This window comes from Biomphalaria glabrata, chromosome 2 (assembly GCF_947242115.1).
Source record: "Biomphalaria glabrata chromosome 2, xgBioGlab47.1, whole genome shotgun sequence".
Taxonomy (NCBI): Eukaryota; Metazoa; Mollusca; class Gastropoda; family Planorbidae; genus Biomphalaria; species Biomphalaria glabrata.
Genome location: NC_074712.1, coordinates 36,162,036 through 36,184,378, shown reverse-complemented (window position 1 = coordinate 36,184,378; position 22,343 = coordinate 36,162,036). Strand labels below are relative to the sequence as shown.

At 36.9% G+C, this 22,343-nt stretch overlaps 1 protein-coding gene across 1 annotated transcript; it reads right to left on the bottom strand.

Moving 5' to 3' along the window:
- Nucleotides 1–2,303: 2,303 nt before the first annotated feature.
- LOC106068971 (endothelin-converting enzyme homolog) lies at nucleotides 2,304–20,972 on the bottom strand. The gene is made up of 15 exons (XM_056020276.1): nucleotides 20,818–20,972; nucleotides 20,003–20,212; nucleotides 18,485–18,679; nucleotides 17,375–17,503; nucleotides 16,239–16,409; nucleotides 13,470–13,625; nucleotides 12,534–12,620; nucleotides 12,322–12,446; nucleotides 10,832–11,045; nucleotides 9,732–10,018; nucleotides 8,956–9,060; nucleotides 7,296–7,476; nucleotides 3,940–4,098; nucleotides 3,145–3,215; nucleotides 2,304–2,629 (listed from the first exon to the last, which is right to left on the bottom strand). The coding sequence occupies exons 1-15, from the start codon at nucleotides 20,842–20,844 to the stop codon at nucleotides 2,527–2,529; spliced, it is 2,220 nt and encodes a 739-aa protein (XP_055876251.1). The 5' UTR covers nucleotides 20,845–20,972; the 3' UTR covers nucleotides 2,304–2,526.
- Nucleotides 20,973–22,343: the final 1,371 nt, after the last annotated feature.

The following is a 22,343-nucleotide window of genomic DNA, read 5'->3' as shown; positions in this document are numbered from 1 at the left end:
TTTTTAATGTTTTAGGTAGAAAGTTAAATGTACTGTAAGAGAGTAGTGAGTTAAAATATTTTTCATAAAAATCCGTAAAAACATTATTTCGTAAATGAGAAGATTATTTGTTTATTAATTAGAAGAGGGAGTTCAAACAATTATTTGGCGTTAGTAGATTTTTAAATAAATTCGGAAATTTCTGGCGACGATTTGTAAGAAACAAAATCCGGAACTTTCTTTATCGATTACAAAACTTCTATGTTATGTTTTACAAGAAAATTAAATGTCTAAAAAGTAATTTTCAGTAATCAATTCTAGTAAATTACTTTTTTTAAAAGCCTTATGCGATTTCAAACAATCATTAGGCATAATTCATGTTTTATAAAACAATATCCGGAACATTTTTACACTTAATGAAATATAAGTCAGTATAGAGATTTTGATTTAGCATTAATATGCTATTTACATAAAAAACGGAACAACATATTATTGATAATGTGTTTTTGTAACGTTTAAGCATGGAAATTGAATGTAATATAAGTTAGAAGAGCAAACAAACATTTGTTGGCGTTGATTAGTTTTGCACAAAAAAATCCGGAACAATCAATTTTAGATACTTAAAACTATTGAGATGTTATGGGAGGAACATTAAAGGGTAAATCAGATTTTCAATAGCTTTTAGAGTTCTAGTTTTTTAAATCTAATCGTGACGGACAGACCGACCAACAGACAAAACGCACAAAAATAATCTTTTATTCGGATGGGGGCACTAAACAAAAAATAAATAAAATCTGATTTTTAAAAAAAGTTTAAGGAATTGGTTTAGCACCTGATCATGTTGCGACGTTACGCTACTGCACGAAAATCGCTGCATAAAAAGTCCATTAAAAAAAATGTGCGTGATATTTACATACAAAGTGCACTATTAGCCTTTATAAACAAACAGAAATGTTTTCTTTTAATTTTAGCAGCTAGTTGACCAGAAAAAACGTCTTTAACTATTATTTGTATTTGTTGTAAACATTTCCAGTACATTTTAAAAATATATTTATTGCCTCCCTTACATTTACGTAATTGTTTTAGAATTGGTGTATTTTTATGAAAAAATCGCTTGCATAATTAATTTTATAAATTAAACGGTTTGCTTTTAGAAAACCAAAAGTAGCCGTTGCACCTAAACTTTTCAAGCCGGATTTAATGATGAAATAATATTTTTCATATCTCTTCTAGTTTTCGAGATCTGAGTGTGACAGACGGACAGACGGACATTTTGCACAAACCTAATAGCGGCTTTTTCCCCTTACGGGGGCCGCTAAAAATCAGTCACTAAATTCCGGGGGAGGGGGGTGGTTCTGGCTACGCCCATAATTCCAGAGAAACATTAATAAGCAAGATTAAAAAACATAAAACAATAGAACACAACACTCTTCTGGTCTGGATTTTGAGATAGACAAAAAAAAAAAAACTCCTGGCAATCCAATCCTTAACTACCAGTCAACTATCTGATAGGAATGTTTTAATGATAGTAATGTTTTGTTTTGCGTAATGCACAAAATGTAAGACACATTTCCCTATGAATAATAATTAATGATAATTATTATCACTATCCAACTAGCCTTACTGGCTATAAAACAAAAGGTCAAACATGAAAATAGATCTAGAACTACAAATATCTAAGCCAATAAAACATATAAAGGGACAACCATAAACGATTTTTTTCCAAATGATGTTCAACACATTAATTCAATAAAAAGTGATCACCCTCAAATGTAACAAACTATAAAAAATAGTTTTGAAAAATAAAGCGTACACAAATGGTATCTATTACTTAGAAGCGAGCTTTGGTCCAATCACTTTTGTTGACACTTGGAGGTGGGGGATCTGGGAAGTCTCCAGATGGAAGTCCGACATGTTAGCCACTGAACTATTTAAGTTCTTATAAAAATAGCTTTAGAATCTATTGATAATTTAACATTTTTAGCGATCGACTTATTCTCTGGACAATGTCTATTCCCTTTTATCTTAGTACATTTTTTGTATAAAATGACTGAACTAATTAACTTTTTGATGATTCGTGTGTTGCCATCCCCAAGAACAGACAAAGTCTCGGCTGTGTGGAGGGCCATGACGTTACTGGCTCCAACCTGTACATAGGCGTGTCGTGTGGTGTACGTGTGATTGTGTGTGGTGTGTGTGTGTGTGTGGTGTGTGTGATTGTGTGTGGTGTGTGTGATTGTGTGTGGTGTGTGTGTGGTGTGTGTGATTGTGTGTGTATTGGGAGAAAAAACACGAACGATGCAAAAAAAAAAAAAAAGGTCATGAAACAATTTCATTTCAGTTTATTTCAAATTTTCAAAGACGCTACAACATGTAAATGACATCAACTATTGCTTTCTAATCTTTCATCAATGGGGGACGTTTCATCAATGGGGGACGTTTCATCAATGGGGGACGTTTCATCAAAACATTTCAAATCTTAAAGCTAAAAGTAAATAAAAAGGTTACAACAAAAAAAAATACTGAAAATAGAATTTCATCTGCATACTATCGCCAAACTTCACATTTCTTTTCCGGGTTCATTTTCGAACCTTTTTTGCAATTAAAGGCCTTGGAAAACTCAATGCTGTTGGACAGAACACCGTTGACTCTGAAATACATTCGAATAAATAAATAAATATATTGCTTTGGACTTAGGAATACATCAGAAGTCTACAAATAATTTACTGGCTGGTTTTGTTTTTTTTTGGGGGGGGAAATACATTAGAAGTTTACAAATAATTTACTTGGTTTCGGGGAAATACGTTTTTATGTGATTATAAAACGAGTTTCCACAGAATTAACTGGCTGGGGTTTTAGAGGGAATATATCAGTGGTCTACAATTAACATAATTTACTTTCAAGTTTTTCGGTTAATTTTGTTCTTTTATACAGCAGAAGAAAATGTTTCCGAATTTGAAAAACTCGAAGATGCCAAAACAAAAGGAGAAGATTTTGTAGTAGTTATGATTTAGAATAAAAGATTTTGTAGTAGTTATGATTTAGAATAAATCAATGCACTTGTTCTATTCCCCATTCCCATGTACTCAGCGTTCTCATGGTGCAGAATGTCCAATACAAATGTATTAACCTAAACTTGGTCGTGCAAGTATAAGGCATTTTTACCTGAACTTTGGTTCCGTGTGTTCGTCATTGTGAAGTCCGGATGGAGACTTAATTTGCACAGTGCACCAGACCTGTGAGATCAAGAGAATAGAGAAATCAAGGGAGGCAAGTGAAGGGGGGGGGAGAGGCAAGTTAAAGGAGAAATACAAAGTGAAGGGGGGAGAGAGGCAAGTGAAGGGGGGAGAGGCAAGTGAAGGGGGGAGAGGCAAGTGAAGGGGGGAGAGGCAAGTTAAAGGAGAAATCCAAAGTGAAGGGGGAGAGGCAAGTTAGCGGAGCAATCAAGAGGGGGGGAATTGTCCTAAACGGCTCTTATGGTCAATGAAAGAAAGGGAAGCGATAACTACGTGAACAAAGAAAACGCTTCAAGGCACCTTCAAAGCGTCTCGGAAATCTTTTAGCATTGACCCTGCCACCTGAGACAGGGAAACATGGCCCCCCAAAATATGGCATAAAACAATATAATGCTGGCAAGAAAAGCGTGAGTGAAAAAAAAAAAGCCAATGACCCTAGCTCCAGATCCCCCCCCCCCCTTTCCAGTTCAAAACTCTCAGCCTCCATGATAAGTGGCCATTAGCCAACGATGATGGACGAACTATTAGAATCCAGATGACCTAGCCACTAGTTCTCAATAGATGCCTGTTGACCATATTTAATACACCCTGACATTAAATAATATAAATCTACATTAAATAATATAAATCTACATTAAATAATATAAATCTACATTAAATAATATAAATCTAGAAATTATTTCCATCCCCCGTACACTACACTAGATACAGGCCATCATCTCACCTGTGAGTAAGCAGTGAAAAACATTTGCTCCTTAGTAAAGTTAAAGAACGGAATCAGATAATCGGATGATTCTCCATACTTCTTGTACACTTGATAGGCCAACCTAAAGCCGCCATTGTCACACATATTATCATTAAGTGAACCATTAGCATCTGAATACTGAAATAGAAAGATTTGAACCATTTTACCCACATGCACACTATGTTGTAAAAAAAAATTTTTATAAAAAAGATTTGGTCAAATTCAATATCTTCCAACTACCAATGAGAATTAATTTCAATATGTAACTAGATTATTCAAAAAGAAATTTGTTAGGTTTATGAAACAAGCGAAATAAAAAGGTTACGTTTAAGGAAAAGAACAACTAATTACTGTAATTTATCTGCAAATGGCAGTGTTTAGCTCCCTTTCTGCTATGTAAAACAAAATTAGCACCAATTAATTGGCAAACTTTTGGATTGATTCGTGTATTATGAACTTGATCTGAGAATGGGAAGTGGGGGTTAAAAAAAACGATGTCAAAAACGTAATAACGAGACTAAATCCATGTATACATCCACATCTCTCCATTCAGTAGAATCTATTCCACTTATTTCGCTATCAAACAAAATAATTGATCACCAATAATTAACTAATTGGATACTTTTTAAAAATTGATTCATGTATTGTCAGGTTCAGTGAACCATTGTGCAAAGTTTCAACTTAATCCGAGAATGGGACATGGGAAAAAAAAGTATTCCAACTTTTTAGCAGATTGATTTGAAAGTAGCTTTGTACAATAAAGTGTTCCAACTTTTACCAGTTTACCAGATTGATTTGAAAGAAGCTTTGTACAATAAAGTGTTCCAACTTTTACCAGTTTACCAGATTGATTTGAAAGAAGCTTTGTACAATAAAGTGTTCCAACTTTTACCAGTTTACCAGATTGATTTGAAAGTAGCTTTGTACAATAAAGTGTTCCAACTTTTACCAGTTTACCAGATTGATTTGAAAGTAGCTTTGTACAATAAAGTGTTCCAAATTTTACCAGTTTACCAGATTGATTTGAAAGTAGCTTTGTACAATAAAGTGTTCCAACTTTTACCAGTTTACCAGATTGATTTGAAAGAAGCTTTTTTCAATAAAGTGTTCCAACTTTTACCAGTTTACCAGATTGATTTGAAAGTAGCTTTGTACAATAAAGTGTTCCAACTTTTACCAGTTTACCAGATTGATTTGAAAGTAGCTTTGTACAATAAAGTGTTCCAACTTTTACCAGTTTACCAGATTGATTTGAAAGTAGCTTTGTACAATAAAGTGTTCCAACTTTTACCAGTTTACCAGATTGATTTGAAAGTAGCTTTGTACAATAAAGTGTTCCAACTTTTACCAGTTTACCAGATTGATTTGAAAGTAGCTTTGTACAATAAAGTGTTCCAACTTTTACCAGTTTCTTATCTTATCTTATATAATACAGACGTTACTTCAAAAAAGAAGATGATTACGTCCTACGCGTCATGCATTTAGTCATGCATATTAACCAATGACTTAAATTCTGCCAAGTCACTGGCCTTCCTGGCTAGCTCAGGCAACCCATTCCATGCTCTAATAGCACTAGGGAAGAAGGAGTATTTGTACAAATTTGTCCTAGCATATGGGACGAGGAATGTGCCTTTATCTTTGTGTCTTTCAGAGTATTTTATTAAATTTTGCTTTTGTATTTGAAGATTATGGTTCAGTGTTTTATGTATGATTGCTACTTTACTTTTGAGCCTTCTGTCCTGAAGGCTTTCTAAATTTAGTGATTTTACTAAAGGTGTTACTCTAGTCAAATGTGAATATTCGTTTGTTATGAATCGCACTGCTCTATTTTGTGTCTGTTCTAGTTTCTTAATGTTTTCTTGAGTTGAGTTACCAGATTGATTTGAAAGAAGCTTTGTAAAAAGAAAAAGTTTGTAAGATCACTGTAAAAGACAGTAAAAGACAAGATTGGTTAGAAAATGGCAGCATGGGTGGTCATCGTTAAGTCGCCAAGAAATTAACAATTAAATTATTATAACTTATTTAACAATATAATATAATCAGACAAACGCAGACGACGAAAAGAAAATCTAAATCGACCACCTGCGGACAATGATTATGCTTGCCCTGGATGTGGCAAAATATGCAGGTCACAGCTGGGGCTGCGCAGCCACGGGAAATACTGTATGTCTCAATCTTCGGACTCGAAGACAAGCCTTATTATTATTATTATTATTATTATTATTATTATTATTATTAACACTATAATATACTTATATTTGTGTCTGTGCTGGACGTTATAAAGTATCACATTTGAAAGCATTTCTCATTAATATTCGGACTTGAATTGTGCCAATATTTAAGTATGAAATAAAGTGCCCCATTCAAACTTTGTGAATGTAAGAGGCAGATGATGTAAAGGTCATCTATTTCTGTGGCCCACGGTTAACGAGCTTGTCACGGCTAGCCTTGACTTTTCCCCAACTAATGTCAGGTACCCATTAGAGTTGGGTGGACTCTGAGGCACCTATAGTTTCAACTCGTGACGCCTGGTTCAGAAGCCAATCTCTTTACCGCTCAGCCACCGCTATTCCACAGCTTATAAGTGAGATGTGAATTGTGGTTTTGTGGGGACAAATGTCTTTAGTTGAATTAATGATGGGAAAGTCTTAAATCTATAAGAAATTAAGTTAGGACATTTTAGCTTTTCAGCTTTAGAACTAAATATACAGAATTTTAATTGTATAGCTTAACGCTTCAAGCCTTCTGTACACATGATACGCCCAAAATCTAGCTGTTTAAACTTTTCTAAGTATGATATGTCCCAGAGTCTAGCCGATTAAGCTTTTCACTGTTAAGTCAAATATAAAGACCTAAGCTTTATGATTTTAAGTACTGTTGTGACCCTTTTACAAGTCCAGATATTATACATCAAAGCTTAATATATATATATATATTTGGGGGGGGGGGAGGAGAGATTTTCATACTTTGAGGAAAACTATCAATAGCCGTTTGGTGAATCCGGTGTATAAAATAAAGGAAGTGTTGATTGGGTTTATAGTTCAAATATGCTTATGCTAATTTTTGTGTACATCAGAATGAAATGTTCTAAGCGCTTCCGTTTGTGACAAAATAATTTTGAGATTGAGGAGACTGACGTTCAATATATGAATTAAAACATAACAAATAGGCAATGAACTGTCTTGTGAACGAAAATTTGAGGCAAAGACCAAATGCCAAGTAGTGTGATGTTAAAATTAAAATCTCATTTAGTTCCAGAAATTTTCAATTGAGAGTCCTAGACTTGTGAAAGTCTCCATTGGATAAACCCAGCTGGGAAGAGTATCACGCCTTACCTGTTCTTGCACTGAGTACTGACTGTACTGATCAACTAGACATTGGAGTTGATTGTGAAAACCTTCTCGTGCTGTTGAAGTAGCAAAGATCTCGCCAGTAACCTCAGACAGGGTGTCCTTGTCATAGGCATGCAGCATCTCGTGACCAATCGTAAAGGCAATGTTGGGATAGTATACCGAACTGGAGACAAACCAAGGGGAGGCAAGTCAGACGAACTCATGAAAGGGAGGCAAATAGAACACAAAATCAAGGGGAGGAAAATGAGAAATCAAAGGGAGACAAATTAGACAAATCAAATGGAGACAAATTAGACAAATCAAAGGGAGGCAAATTAGACAAATCAAAGGGAGGCAAATTAGACAAATCAAAGGGAGGCAAATTAGGACAAAAAAATCAATGAGAGGCAAATAATGCAATAAAAATTAAGGCGAGGCAAATTAGACCAAAACAATCGAGGAGAGTCAAATTATAACAAAACAATCGAGGAGAGTCAAATTATAACAAAACAATCGAGGAGAGTCAAATTATAACAAACCAATCGAGGAGAGTCAAATTATAACAAAACAATCGAGGAGAGTCAAATTATAACAAAACAACCAAGGGGAGGCAAATTAGACAAATAAAAAAAGGGGGAGGTAAGTGAGATACATGAAATGTACGTTTAAATATGTGGAGAGACGTTAGATAACTTCCTCGCCTATCTGCGTTAGATAATATCCCCCTCAAGAACACTTCTACACATTGATGCTCTTTAAAGATACAAATGTGTCTGTTAATTCCACAACTTTTACATTAAATCATACTCAAATCCTTTCCAGTGTGAACATTTATTGTGCCCAACTTCTGGTAAGACTTTCTCGTATTTACCTCCCTCAGCGTATCTTTTATGCTATTAGCATGCGTATGTTGTATAGCTGGGCGAAGGTCTACATGCTGCCTTTAGGCGCTAAGGTAACTCGTGAGTCCATAGTTAAAACTCCAGCCCATACATTAGTAGCCATAACGCTTTATGCCACTATATAAAAGATGGGTCGCGAGTTGGCGCAATGGATATAAATATCCATAACTATATGCGTTCCTTCGTTTCCAAGTATATGTTGGATGGCTGAGACAAGTCATATCTGCGTTGAACTGCAGTGGTTTCCAGATCTGTCAGAAATAGGATTTGTGGTCCAGTGTCTTGTTTGGGCCTCTCGATAAAGTATGCAGCTTTGTGAAGGACATTGTCTTTCTCTCCATTTTATTGGTATTGTAAATGTTAAATAGCCGGCCATTGGTTTGTGGCTCTAACATCTAGTAAAAGTATGTGATAAGATTCTCTACCATAAAACATCCGCCCTTCTTTCCTCATGGTTACACCAGAACCAAGCACATTCATTCCATAACTTGAGCTAAGCATTTCGAGGGCTAAACAGATTCAACTACGTTGATCGTCTAGACACAAGATTCCTTTTGAAAAGAAGTTTCACCACAAGCAGCTGAAGTAGCATGGATCTCACCATTCTTTAACTCAGGCAGCTGAACTATCAGAGAATCCTTCCCAAACTCAGAAAATCCTAGGAAGGCTAAGATAAAACTCATCTCAGAACACGAACATCAACCAATTAGTTTTTAATTTGGCTTGATTCAATACAAGGTTAATAGAGATGAAATACTTACGGGGGGAAGGACTCTTCAAAGAACGGAAACTGGAGATAGGCTGAAGTAATGTAAACAGCGTTGTCAAGATACGTTGGGATTGTTTCGATTGGAACTACCAACCACCTGTTACAAAACATGAAAAACGCTGTTAAATATATGAAAAGATTATAAAATAGCATGCACCGAATTAAATGTAGCTCAAAGCACAACAAGTTAATGTCTTAAAAACAATTATAGTTGAAATCTATACAAGATATATCCATTTATAACCATACCGTGTAATGCTGAGATTGTAAAATACTCATCTATGTAAATGTATATATAGTCATGGGCTACTGAACCTAAAGAACCAGGAGAGTGCTGAGATTCTTATGTCCACCGGACATTTAACTCTAAATCCACCACTACTCAAAACAAATTAACCAGCGTAAAAATATTGCTTTACCAACCTTTTCACCACAAAGTGTCTCATATACATAAGTGAAACCAATCCAGAGAAATATGTATAAACATGTTCCTGCATTTCTAAGTTTTTGATTGCTACAGAAGAACAAATAATGTATGCAGAAATTATTCTAGAATACGGGGCATTCTTTGTAAAGATGACTTGAATCCTATTTTTTGACATTTTATAATGCCGTTTAAGAGAACTATTTCCCTATCGGTGTCGAAAAACAAATGTGTTTCTATTTAAATTGAACCACACCAATACTATGATGCTAATGTGGAGTTGAAATGTTTTCAAAGAGGGCTATTCCTAATATAGCGCTACATTGAATTAAAAAACAACTTACTCGTCATTGTCGTAACTATTGTTGTAGTATTTCACTATGTCTTTACTTGCAGTAAAAGCGGTCACATATTCATAACACTTTAGAAAATCATTATCGCTTGTAATTTGAAGTCCTTCGTAATACAAATCGAGCTTGGTCACATTCAAGATCCAGTCTGGGTAGCCTATCCGAAATTCAATAGACTTCGCTTCTTCCACCAGGGTCTCCCTAGACTTGTCATCCAGCCAATGAATGGTCTCTAAGTTGGCAATGAATTCCTCTCGAACTTTCTCGGCAGTAAAGCTGGCCTGTGAGATGGAAACCAGAGCAGGGTATAACACTTGAACATTGAAGTATTAACTCACACGTGCCAGAGATAAACTGATAGTACGGCTAGAGATACTAAGACCTTGATTTCAAATGGTCACCTACTCAGTCATCCTGACCTAGCCGTGTTACTAATGTATATTCAGATGTACTTTTGAAAACCGCGCAAACGAGTAACGCCTATGTAAAATTCTATGAAGAATCTATTTGATGGCATCGCGCTAATCTAAAAAGAAAAAATATGTTTTATTGCCTTGCTTGTATTACCCACCAGGTCGTAATCAGATTACCTACCTATCCAAGAATTTCTATTCAAATATAGAAACGCTAAGATAAACTCCCTACCCCCTTCAAAACCTATTCACTAAAAACATTCTTAAAGCTAAAAAAGATTTAACATTAACAAAACAAGCACCCTTTGGGTCAGCATTGCAACATATGACCATTATACAAGATACAAAACACCGCCGAGTCACGAAAACACCGCCGAGTCACGAAAACACCGCCGAGTCACGAAAACACCGCCGAGTCACGAAAACACCGCCGAGTCACGAAAACACCGCCGAGTCACGAAAACACCGCCGAGTCACGAAAACACCGCCGAGTCACGAAAACACTCCCTTTCACGTTTTCTATTTTGCTACGCTTCGGACATTCTATGGAAATGTTTACATTCCAGCCCCAAACTCTTACAGAACTGCAGGGTAACTGCTCAAAATCCCAGAGACAACAGAACCTCACGACCAGCGAGTCCTTTACTAGTAGTAGGATTCGAACCCACTGTTTAGACTTACTATTTCCCTTCTATTCTTGTGAGTCTTCAAGTCTTCATTTATATAGGCAGCACTAAGAGCGAAGCCAAAGTTGTCAAAAGTCTTCCCCAGGCACAGCTCTGTTCTGTTGGTGGCATTCAAGAACTGGACATCTTGCTTGATCTTGTTAAACTCAATAGGCATGTAGTCCGTGAGCACGTTGATCATTGCCCATATCATGTAGTTGGCTTGAGTTCTGGGAACAACGATGGCATCAGGTCAGTGAGTCAAGATAATGTTAGACTAATAAGATACTTTATCCAAGTGCAGTTTCATATATGAAAACAAACGCGTGCTTGAAATTTGCTAAGCTTTTTTTTTGTCAATGAGTAGGAAATGTTATTAAAGTGAGCTATACGTTTGATATACGTTTGAATTGTATATCGCAGCTGTATACTACGCTAATGGTTTAAATACTTTCGTTTTGTTTTAAACTTTGTAATGGTAACAGGTCAATATTACACCCGACAAAGAAAATACAACTTTTTATTTGAATTTTGTAGGATCGATTATTTAGCTCTGAACTAATGAAAAAATTGAACATTTTTACCCCTCTCTCATTGCCCACATCACAACGAAATAAATAGCTCAGCGTATGTCTCGAAATAAATTAATTGTTCAGGGAATGCCACTACGAAATAAATAGTTCAGCGAATGTCTCGAAATAAATTAAATAGTTCAGGGAATGTATAAATGTACTCAAAGTATGAAATTCTAACGAGCCCCGAAACAAGACTCACGCGTAGGGGATAAACAAGTTAATATTTGGCTCAACAATCTAGTCTAATAGTACATTGGAAAAAGTTTTAGGGAACGTGTCCAGATCTTTTGGGCTAGGATGGGCTAGGTTGGGCTAGGTTGGGCTAGGTTGGGCTAGGTTGGGCTAGGATGGGCTAGGTTGGGCTAGGATGGGCTAGGTTGGGCTAGGATGGGCTAGGTTGGGCTAGGATGGGCTAGGTTGGGCTAGGATGGGCTAGGTTGGGACATATTTAGACGAGCAAAATCAACGTTTCACTTCTTTAACTCTTTAATCACAGACCAAAATCAGACAAAATGGAATGACGAGATATAAATGTGTTTAAAAAAAGTTTTATCAGAGTGACCAATTGTTTTTTTCCCCAAAGATATAAACACTATCAAATTACTAGGAAATTTATTGGAGCCATTTTCAAGAACCGTGTCTGCCTAGGTTCCAGGTTTGCCAATGAAGAGTTCTCAAACTGATAAATAATTGGAAACACTTGCTCCTGTAACGCAAATCTAACTTTGGCGCGCCAAGCATTTAAATCAGAATTGCTGTGCAAAACAATTTTATAGCAATAACCTAATACAGTACGAGATAACCCATAGTCTGACTTATGGCAGTTATGGCAGTCAATAAGTGGCAATCAAATGCAGTAATAATTTAGGTAAAAAGAAAACATCTAAAAGTACATCATTAATATAGGCTGACAAATTACAGAAACACTTACTCGTGGCTCGTAGAATGGATTAACTCGTTGAGATTGCTGAAATAATGAGATGAGATTATTGAAAATCTGGTGTGATTCCGATATCTCCCGCTGAGTGTTTTCTTCAGATAATCTTCAATGTTAATCTAGAGAAACAAGGCGATAGTCGTTTTTGTACATAATTGTAAAGCATATACGTTTAAAATAGAAAGGATTTAGTTTGAGATATTTACCCATGATTTGAAATGAGATTTTAATTCTCCTAAGTCGAAGTAAGTAGTTTCATGGGGCGGGAATGGCTCATCCTTTCCTTCGAAAATCTGAAAATTTAAATATTTAAATATAATTTTTGGGGGGCAACAGTCACTGGGCAACAAGTAAATGGACACTACCTAAACCAAGACTAACGTATCAATGGACTATAAACACACAAGTTAACATTTAGCTGAAAGATTGACAATTTACGTCAACCCTAAATTGGAAACATTTTTCTTAGTGAAAGTCAGATCTTTTGGGTTCCATTGGTTGGTTCCATTGGTTGGTTCCATTGGTTGGTTCCATTGGTTGGTTCCATTGGTTGGTTCCATTGGTTGGTTTCATTGGTTGGTTCCATTGGTTATTTCCATTGGTTGTTTCCATTTTTTTCCCATTGGTCCTGTGAACTGTAGGTCAATTTACTACGATCACGTGTGATTAGCTAATGAGTCCATTCGGCCCCAGAGTGAAAATGGTCTTTAGCAAGTTAAAGAAACAAAAAGAAACTTTTTTTGCTTCAGAATTTTGTTCATATTTCTATCACTGGTGATAATGCAAGATCATCAACAGTCTTCTCATAGTCCACACGTTCTTATAGGGCCTCTGTCACTAGTTTATTAAACCAAATTTCCCGTTTGTCTTTGGAAAAGGACCACCTTTGTCTAAACAGTTTATCGGAGTGAAGATTTCATAGGTCTAGATTCGAAGAGTCCTAGACTCAACTTTAACAATTACAAATTGGGTGCACAGTCGAACAGTAGGTCAAGGCAAAACGTCAGTGGTTAGCGGGTCAGTTCAATGGACAGTAGATTAATGCACAAATATCCCCGTGAAGATTAGTGGGCCACCCACACACGCAGAGTAAATCACCGTACAGAAAAATTCAACAACGTGGAGGTCACCACAAATCTTACCTCTGCCATTTTTTTCTCAAAGTTGTAAATGTCCTGCACTTTGCTTGAAACTGTTTCCGGATCTCCGCCCAAAAGTTTGGCGATTTCAGTCACCATGGTAACGAACTTGTCTGATGTTTGGAGAAATGTGGAGGGTAGAGCCAAGCCACCATCAAACTTCAGGGATGACAAAAAGTTTCGATTTAAAGTTCTATGTAAAAATGCTCAGGGAGTACATTTGTTAAGAGATAAATCTAGCAGGGAGTACATTTGTTAAGAGATAAATCTAGCAGGGAGTACATTTGTTAAGAGATAAATCTAGCAGGGAGTACATTTGTTAAGAGATAAATCTAGCAGGGAGTACATTTGTTAAGAGATAAATCTAGCAGGGAGTACATTTGTTAAGAGATAAATCTAGCAGGGAGTACATTTGTTAAGAGATAAATCTAGCAGGGAGTACATTTGTTAAGAGATAAATCTAGCAGGGAGTACATTTGTTAAGAGATAAATCTAGCAGGGAGTACATTTGTTAAGAGATAAATCTAGCAGGGAGTACATTTCTTAAGAGATAAATCTAGCAGGGAGTACATTTCTTAAGAGATAAATCTAGCAGGGAGTACATTTGTTAAGAGATAAATCTAGCAGGGAGTACATTTGTTAAGAGATAAATCTAGCAGGGAGTACATTTGTTAAGAGATAAATCTAGCAGGGAGTACATTTGTTAAGAGAAATCTAGCAGGGAGTACATTTGTTAAGAGATAAATCTAGCAGGGAGTACATTTGTTAAGAGATAAATCTAGCAGGGAGTACATTTGTTAAGAGATAAATCTAGCAGGGAGTACATTTGTTAAGAGATAAATCTAGCAGGGAGTACATTTCTTAAGAGATAAATCTAGCAGGGAGTACATTTGTTAAGAGATAAATCTAGCAGGGAGTACATTTGTTAAGAGATAAATCTAGCAGGGAGTACATTTGTTAAGAGATAAATCTAGCAGGGAGTACATTTGTTAAGAGATAAATCTAGCAGGGAGTACATTTGTTAAGAGATAAATCTAGCAGGGAGTACATTTGTTAAGAGATAAATCTAGCAGGGAGTACATTTGTTAAGAGATAAATCTAGCAGGGAGTACATTTGTTAAGAGATAAATCTAGCAGGGAGTACATTTGTTAAGAGATAAATCTAGCAGGGAGTACATTTGTTAAGAGATAAATCTAGCAGGGAGTACATTTGTTAAGAGATAAATCTAGCAGGGAGTACATTTGTTAAGAGATAAATCTAGCAGGGAGTACATATGTTAAGAGAAATCTAGCAGGGAGTACATTTGTTAAGAGATAAATCTAGCAGGGAGTACATTTGTTAAGAGATAAATCTAGCAGGGAGTACATTTGTTAAGAGATAAATCTAGCAGGGAGTACATTTGTTAAGAGATAAATCTAGCAGGGAGTACATTTGTTAAGAGATAAATCTAGCAGGGAGTACATTTGTTAAGAGATAAATCTAGCAGGGAGTACATTTCTTAAGAGATAAATCTAGCAGGGAGTACATTTGTTAAGAGATAAATCTAGCAGGGAGTACATTTGTTAAGAGATAAATCTAGCAGGGAGTACATTTGTTAAGAGATAAATCTAGCAGGGAGTACATTTCTTAAGAGATAAATCTAGCAGGGAGTACATTTGTTAAGAGATAAATCTAGCAGGGAGTACATTTGTTAAGAGATAAATCTAGCAGGGAGTACATATGTTAAGAGAAATCTAGCAGGGAGTACATTTGTTAAGAGATAAATCTAGCAGGGAGTACATTTGTTAAGAGATAAATCTAGCAGGGAGTACATTTGTTAAGAGATAAATCTAGCAGGGAGTACATTTGTTAAGAGATAAATCTAGCAGGGAGTACATTTGTTAAGAGATAAATCTAGCAGGGAGTACATTTCTTAAGAGATAAATCTAGCAGGGAGTACATTTGTTAAGAGATAAATCTAGCAGGGAGTACATTTGTTAAGAGATAAATCTAGCAGGGAGTACATTTCTTAAGAGATAAATCTAGCAGGGAGTACATTTGTTAAGAGATAAATCTAGCAGGGAGTACATTTCTTAAGAGATAAATCTAGCATGAAAATAAAATACCTTCTAAAATGTTATAATTAGTTGGCTCATAAAGAATTCAATTTGCTATGTATAAATTGGTATACCCGCACATAACACAGGGTTAATAATAATAATAATAATAATCACCAGAACATTCTCAGTGGATACCAATCTAGGGACTACAAGGACTCTTTAGCCAAACTCGACCCGGCAGTGCCAGTGAATGAATACTCGTTCTAACATAATATTGGCAATGTCTTCGATTCCGGTCAAGGATGAGCATATGCCATAGGGGTGTAAAAACAAAGACTACAGTTAGATATGGAAGAAAAAAAAAAGTTAATTTATTAGCTTCTTCATAGGCAGTCAAAATTTGTTAATCGAGAAGTTTTGGACACTTCAATGATTTTAATAGTCAACAATTGTCTCCCTTTATTGTTGGCCTTTTGTCTTTGTTCCATTGGTTAGATTGGCTAAGTGGCCAAGATTTCATGGACAGCATAAATAGTTCTATCCAGAGTAAGTCAAGATCTATATCATTCTATAGGAATCTAGGTCATTATCCCTCATGTGATCACCAGTCACATAAGGAAGCATAAAACCCCAGTGCAAAGCCAAGTCCCCTGGATGACAAAGTGGTCATAATCTAACCACGATGGACGAAGTATATATAAAATCTATATTTTCTAGATCAACATTACTTACCTTAATGACATACTGTGACACGTCTTTGTCCCAGTCAATAATTGTTCTAAATAGACTGTATATTCCAAGCATGTGCATCTTCTCCACGGACCACTGCAAGTTCCAGTTCTTACTTTTCCACTCGTCAATGTTTGCACTAGTAAGTGTCCACGAGCCAAACTGGCTAATCATCTGGAGATTGAAGGTTTGTGGCTTCAGTTATTGACAGACAACTTGTACACAAACATGTTGGAGAAATTGTTTGCATGATAAAAAAAAAAGGCCAATATAAACATTACCTGTGCTGTACTTTCTAAGCACTGAAAACATGACGCCAAGGCCATGTGAATCCTAAGACTAACCTTAAAGCACAACCGCTCAGAAACCCGTCAGATGGGATAACTGAGTTAACTGGATGGGGTCTCTTGATTACCTCCATTTTGGGATCACTGGGTTACCTACAGAGGGGGAACATTAAGTCACCTGCAGATATTACCTGCAGGATATGATACTATGTTAAAATCACTAAGCTACCAGTAAGAAGGCCAGCAAGGTATGACTAAGTTACTTGTAGGTGAGTTCATTACTTTACAATACATTATACCGGAATCACCACCATACTGGCCGGTGGTAAGTTCACCACCATAACGGCCGGCGGTATGTTTCCCAACTCCCAACTTGCCAGCAGGATGTCACCACCTTGTCCGCAGGATTTTACCCTATTTGTAGTAGTATTTCAACACGCTACCCGCAGTATGTCGTTACGTAGTCTATAGAATGTCATTACATTACCAACAGGATGTCACGTTACCGGCAGGATGTCACGTTACCGGCAGGATGTCACGTTACCGGCAGGATGTCACACGGCCGGCAGGATGTCACACGGCCAGCAGGATGTCACACGGCCAGCAGGATGTTACATTACCAGTTGGATGTTACATTACCAGTTGGATGTTACATTACCAGTTGGATGTTACATTACCAGTTGGATGTTACATTACCAGTTGGATGTTACATTACCAGTTGGATGTTACATTACCAGTTGGACATTACCAGTTGGATGTTACATTACCAGTTGGATGTTACATTACCAGTTGGACATTACCAGTTGGACATTACCAGTTGGATGTTACATTACCAGTTGGATGTTACATTACCAGTTGGATGTTTTGAATGCCATGAGTCGAGATGTTTCCTTGATTTAGACAAGTTTGATAGTAATGTTGGGCTTTGGAAAATGCCTTGGAACTTTTACCCATCATTTCGTTTGTGTCTTTTTGAAGTAACTGAAACAAAAAATGAAACTATTTGATGTTTGTAATACAAGCAAGTTGTCATTGGCCAAAATTTAATTTATTAACCAAAATTTAAGTTATCAGCAGGGTAGCATCCCTATGCTACCATCAGGGAGGGTGGCATCGCTGTGCTACCACCAGGGAGGGTGGCATCGCTGTGCTACCACCAGGGAGGGTGGCATCGCTGTGCTACCACCAGGGAGGGTGGCATCGCTGCGCTACCACCAGGGAGGGTGGCATCGCTGCGCTACCACCAGGGAGGGTGGCATCGCTGCGCTACCACCGGGGGGGGGGGTGGCATCGCTGCGCTACCACCGGGGAGGGTGGCATCCATGCGCTACCACCAGGGAGGGTGGCATCGCTGCGCTACCACCAGGGAGGGTGGCATCACTGCGCTACCAGCAGGATGGGACCACTGCGCTACCAGCAAGATGGGATCACTACGCTACCAGCAGGATGGGAACACTACGCTACCAGCAGGATGGGATCACTGTTACCAGATTGTGTATTTTATTAAAGCTCTTGGCTATAAATCTAAATTAAAGCTTTAATATAAAACTATCATCTGTAAGACAAAAATTAACTATAACATTTAATGTCATTTTCCTTTTCGATGCTCTATTCTCATTTGGTTCAATGTTATAGTTTAACATGAGGATGCCTCTTTAAATATGACACTGGTTTGTGGTTTCATTTAGATCGGCAACAAACGGGAGCTTAATCTATTGAATAGCAACTCGTATTGGTGAGCCGACCCAGCTCTAATTGGATTAACAATTAGTTACATCCAACCCAAACCAACATTACAAAGTAAAGATGCATGCAAGGTTCGAACCCGGGACCACCCAGATGACAATTCAGAGAGCATACCACCAGGCAATCAGTTTTAAGAAAGGGGGAAGTAAAAAAAGGCCCAGTACCCAGCTTTCCATTCAGCTCTAATTTAAAACTGCAGGGTTATCACCCTTATACCTTGTATAGGTCTGTCTCTATTTTATCTGCCACTTCGTTGTCCATATCCCAGATGAATTCTCCAGCGGGAATTTTGGCTTTGGCCAGCAGGTTGCCACAGGAGAAGTTGTACATGTCTTCACAGGGATCCACCTCAACGTTCAGTTTTCGAACCATGTAGGCCGCGGCTATTATACAATCTCGACTCAGGCAAAGCTAGAGCAATCAGGAGAAGAAAGTAAATGCTTTCAATCGGCTAGATCATTAAATATCTAAATTACAAAAGTCAATGCTTTCAATCGGCTAGATCATTAAATATCTAAATTACAAAAGTAAATGCTTTCAATCGGCTATATCATTAAATATCTAAATTACAAAAGTAAATGCTTTCAATCGGCTATATCATTAAATATCTAAATTACAAAAGTCAATGCTTTCAATCGGCTAGATCATTAAATATCTAAATTACAAAAGTAAATGCTTTCAATCGGCTATATCATTAAATATCTAAATTACAAAAGTAAATGCTTTCAATCGGCTATATAATTAAATATCTAAATTACAAAAGTAAATGCTTTCAATCGGCTATATAATTAAATATCTAAATTACAAAAGTAAATGCTTTCAATCGGCTATATAATCAAATATCTAAATTACAAAAGTAAATGCTTTCAATCGGCTATATCATTAAATATCTAAATTACAAAAGTAAATAGTTTGAAAAGGCTAAACTATTTGGAGAATTGTAGTTTGGGATTGTTTGTAGCGGGAAATGGGAAGCAATCGAATTTTTAGTGCATAATTGATGATTGAAATTAACGTTTCGTCGGTCTGTCTGTCCGTCCCGTTTAGATCTCAGAAACAAGATGAGAAAATTAAAATCGTACACAATAGTTCAGATCATGCAAAGTTCTGATGCAACGGCTACTTTCTTTTCCTAAAGTGAACCATCTAATTATTAAAATTATCTATTGAATCAGATTTTTCAACAAAAACAACAACTTTTTAATGAGAAACTTCAAGGGAAGTAAGTCTTATTAAAAAGGTCACAGGCTTCATTTATAAATCAAGCTTCATTCATAGATTCACGCATTGGTACAAAAAATAGCATCGAAGGTCACATTGGAAAAATGTCAATGTATCATGATAAAATATATTTTCCATTTATTAACTAACTCATTGAATGGAATAAAAGAATTTTGATACGAACTTCGTTTTAGTTACAAGTTTAAAAAATAACGAACTACTTTTATAGCCCGCATTTTTGACATAACGTCAATATGCCTATATACTTGACAGGCCGTATTCTGGGCCTCACTGCTATACACAAATGCATTACTAGTACTAGGCCAGTATAGATATACAAAGTCAGTGCAGATACAATTTCCTAAACTTTAAACAAAGATATTTACTTCGTACAATGTGATGTCGCTGACTATGTGATAGATGCTACAGATGCAACTAGGACATCGAACGTGTTCTGTGGATACCAGGTTGGCATGCATATAAGCCAACATGTCCAGTGTTCAGTGTACTTACATAACTATCCGACTCTTGCTTGTATTGGCTGCAATCCTCCGCCAAGGAGAGCTTCACTGCTAATGGAACAATAATGGCTGTAGCTATGACAATGACTCCTGTAACTATGTAAAACGTTTTGTTCTTAAATATAGCAGGACATCTAATTAGCCTGCGTCTGCCGTTGATCAGGTCCACCATTCCATTGTCCGACACAGTGTCCATCTCGTCCTTGGAGAATAAAAGTAATGGATTTCAAATCACTTGCAATTTTGAAATAGAAATATATTCCGTCTCATGGAAAGTGTGAGAACCGTTGTTTTTAATCTAAATTATCAAAATTTTAGGTGTTTTTTCTTCATAATAAAAGTAAACTATTTTCCGTCTTTTTCTCTTCTAGGTGAATTATACCAACCTTTCCCTTGTTCACTTGGGCTATTTAGTGTATTTGCTCAATTACCCTATCATTATGTCTTGTACTACTAGAGTTACATTACGACGTTTTCTTTTTCTTATAACAGCTAAATAAGACGTGCAAGTTTGAAATCTAACGTGATCATCAGGTGTGTTTCCAATTTAAAATACAGTGCCCTGTCCCTGATGCTACACAAAACCATTTTGGACGGGCAGTCGGAGCGAGACCTATATACTGAGACCACTGGATCAAATGCAATTATATCTAGTCTTTAAAAAAAAATTACAATATATTATTAGTTGGGATAAAAAAAAGCGATTGTTTGACTCGCTAATTAGGTCTAGACTTAGACCTGTTTGGATTTAATCAAAGTGGTGCGAGATACTTAGTCGAAGGTGTTATCCAAAATTGATTCACTTACCGCGATGTTCATTTGTTCGACCGCCATTGCCGACTCTTAACTGCAGGTCCACAAGTGTGCCTAGTGTAAACTTCGCTTTTGATTCCGAGGTCTGTCCGCGGTCACAAACCACAGAGACTGTGTCCGTAGTGTTTGACACAGAGGTATGCACCCAGAACACAAGAGACACTCGTATCACGTGAAACTTGGACATACGGTACCAATGAAATAGCCCCAACATTGTTTGACGTATCGCAATTCATTAGACTAGAACTAATCACAACATTGACCCCCACCTCATCACAGCCCCCCTCCCTCTCTTCACTAGCACAGCCCTTTGAGTATCGTGGGTGGGGAAAGGGGGAGGCTAACAGGGAGACTGATTGTGTAAATGTTTTTGTCACGTTGAATGTTCCCACCCCCCTTTCACCCATGATATGGTGTGTGTTCCATCCAATATTTGTTTTAAAAACAAAGTTGTAGTGTGACCAGCCCAACTGACCACGTCTCGAGGTGAGCAAATCAAAAGGTAATTACGGAAGGCAGTGGGAAGAAGAAAGTGTAGAGAGATACAGAGCAAGGTAGAAGAAAGAGAGAGAGAGAGAGAAAGAGAGAGAGAGAGAGAGATAGAAAGAGAGAGAGAGAGAGAGAGAGAGGAAGAGCAGTGGCGTAGCAAGGTACTCGTAGGCCCGGGTTCAAGAAAATGTTGATGGGCCAAATGACAGCATCATTTAAGACCTTGTTTAAGTACTATTTAGCACATTGAACATAATGCGCCTCTGGGTGCGTTCGTTGAAACAATAACTGAAGGCTATTGTACTGTCCACTCATATTGGAGAACCATCATGGCCTTGGTATCGTAAGTAAATTTAAAGAAAGATGGTGATATTTTATTAATTAAGAGTATTTGTTCAGTCAAACCTGAAGACTTCTGTTTCGGAGAAAGATGAAAACCTACAAATGACTCTCTGATTACAATTTCTTTGGGTAGTTCGTCATTGGAGTTCACAAAACATTTTCAGAAAATGCAATTTTAATAAATTTGTAATTCTCTTTGAGGGCTTTAAATCATGATATCAAATTGAATCTCCTTTAGTATTTTTTTCTAAAATTGCATTGCCCAACAAGTCTATTATATCTTTGAATCTGTGAGTCGAGGTAAAGGCTTATGTTTTTGATTTCTTAAGAATGTATGTACTGCTAAGACATTGTCGTTGTTACTTGTGTCACCAAAACGATACTCTTCTCGATGACCACTTAATGAAAGGTTGTTGCTAAAGTTAAAACTAACATTCACTAGGCGATGAATTACTTTCAGGCAGCAATCATCAAATTCTTCAATGTTTACACCATCCACAGTTCTCAGTCGTTCATGGTGTCTGTCTGTTTGGCAAGCTTGTTGATGAAGTCATTAGTAGGCCTATCATTTTTTTGACGATACGGTTGAAAAACAAACAACATTGATGCTGTGTCAGGATATAAACCCGAGACCATCCGAACGACTGTCCAGTGCACATACTAGACGACAAGGCAGCCATTCAAGTGAA

Coding starts and splice junctions, on each gene's coding strand:
- LOC106068971 (XM_056020276.1), bottom strand. CDS start 20,844: ATGGCGGTCGAACAAATGAACATCGCG. Junction 20,213..20,817: donor TCGAACAAATGAACATCGCG/GTAAGTGAATCA, acceptor TTATTCTCCAAG/GACGAGATGGACACTGTGTC. Junction 12,621..13,469: donor TTGAGAAAAAAATGGCAGAG/GTAAGATTTGTG, acceptor TTAAATTTTCAG/ATTTTCGAAGGAAAGGATGA.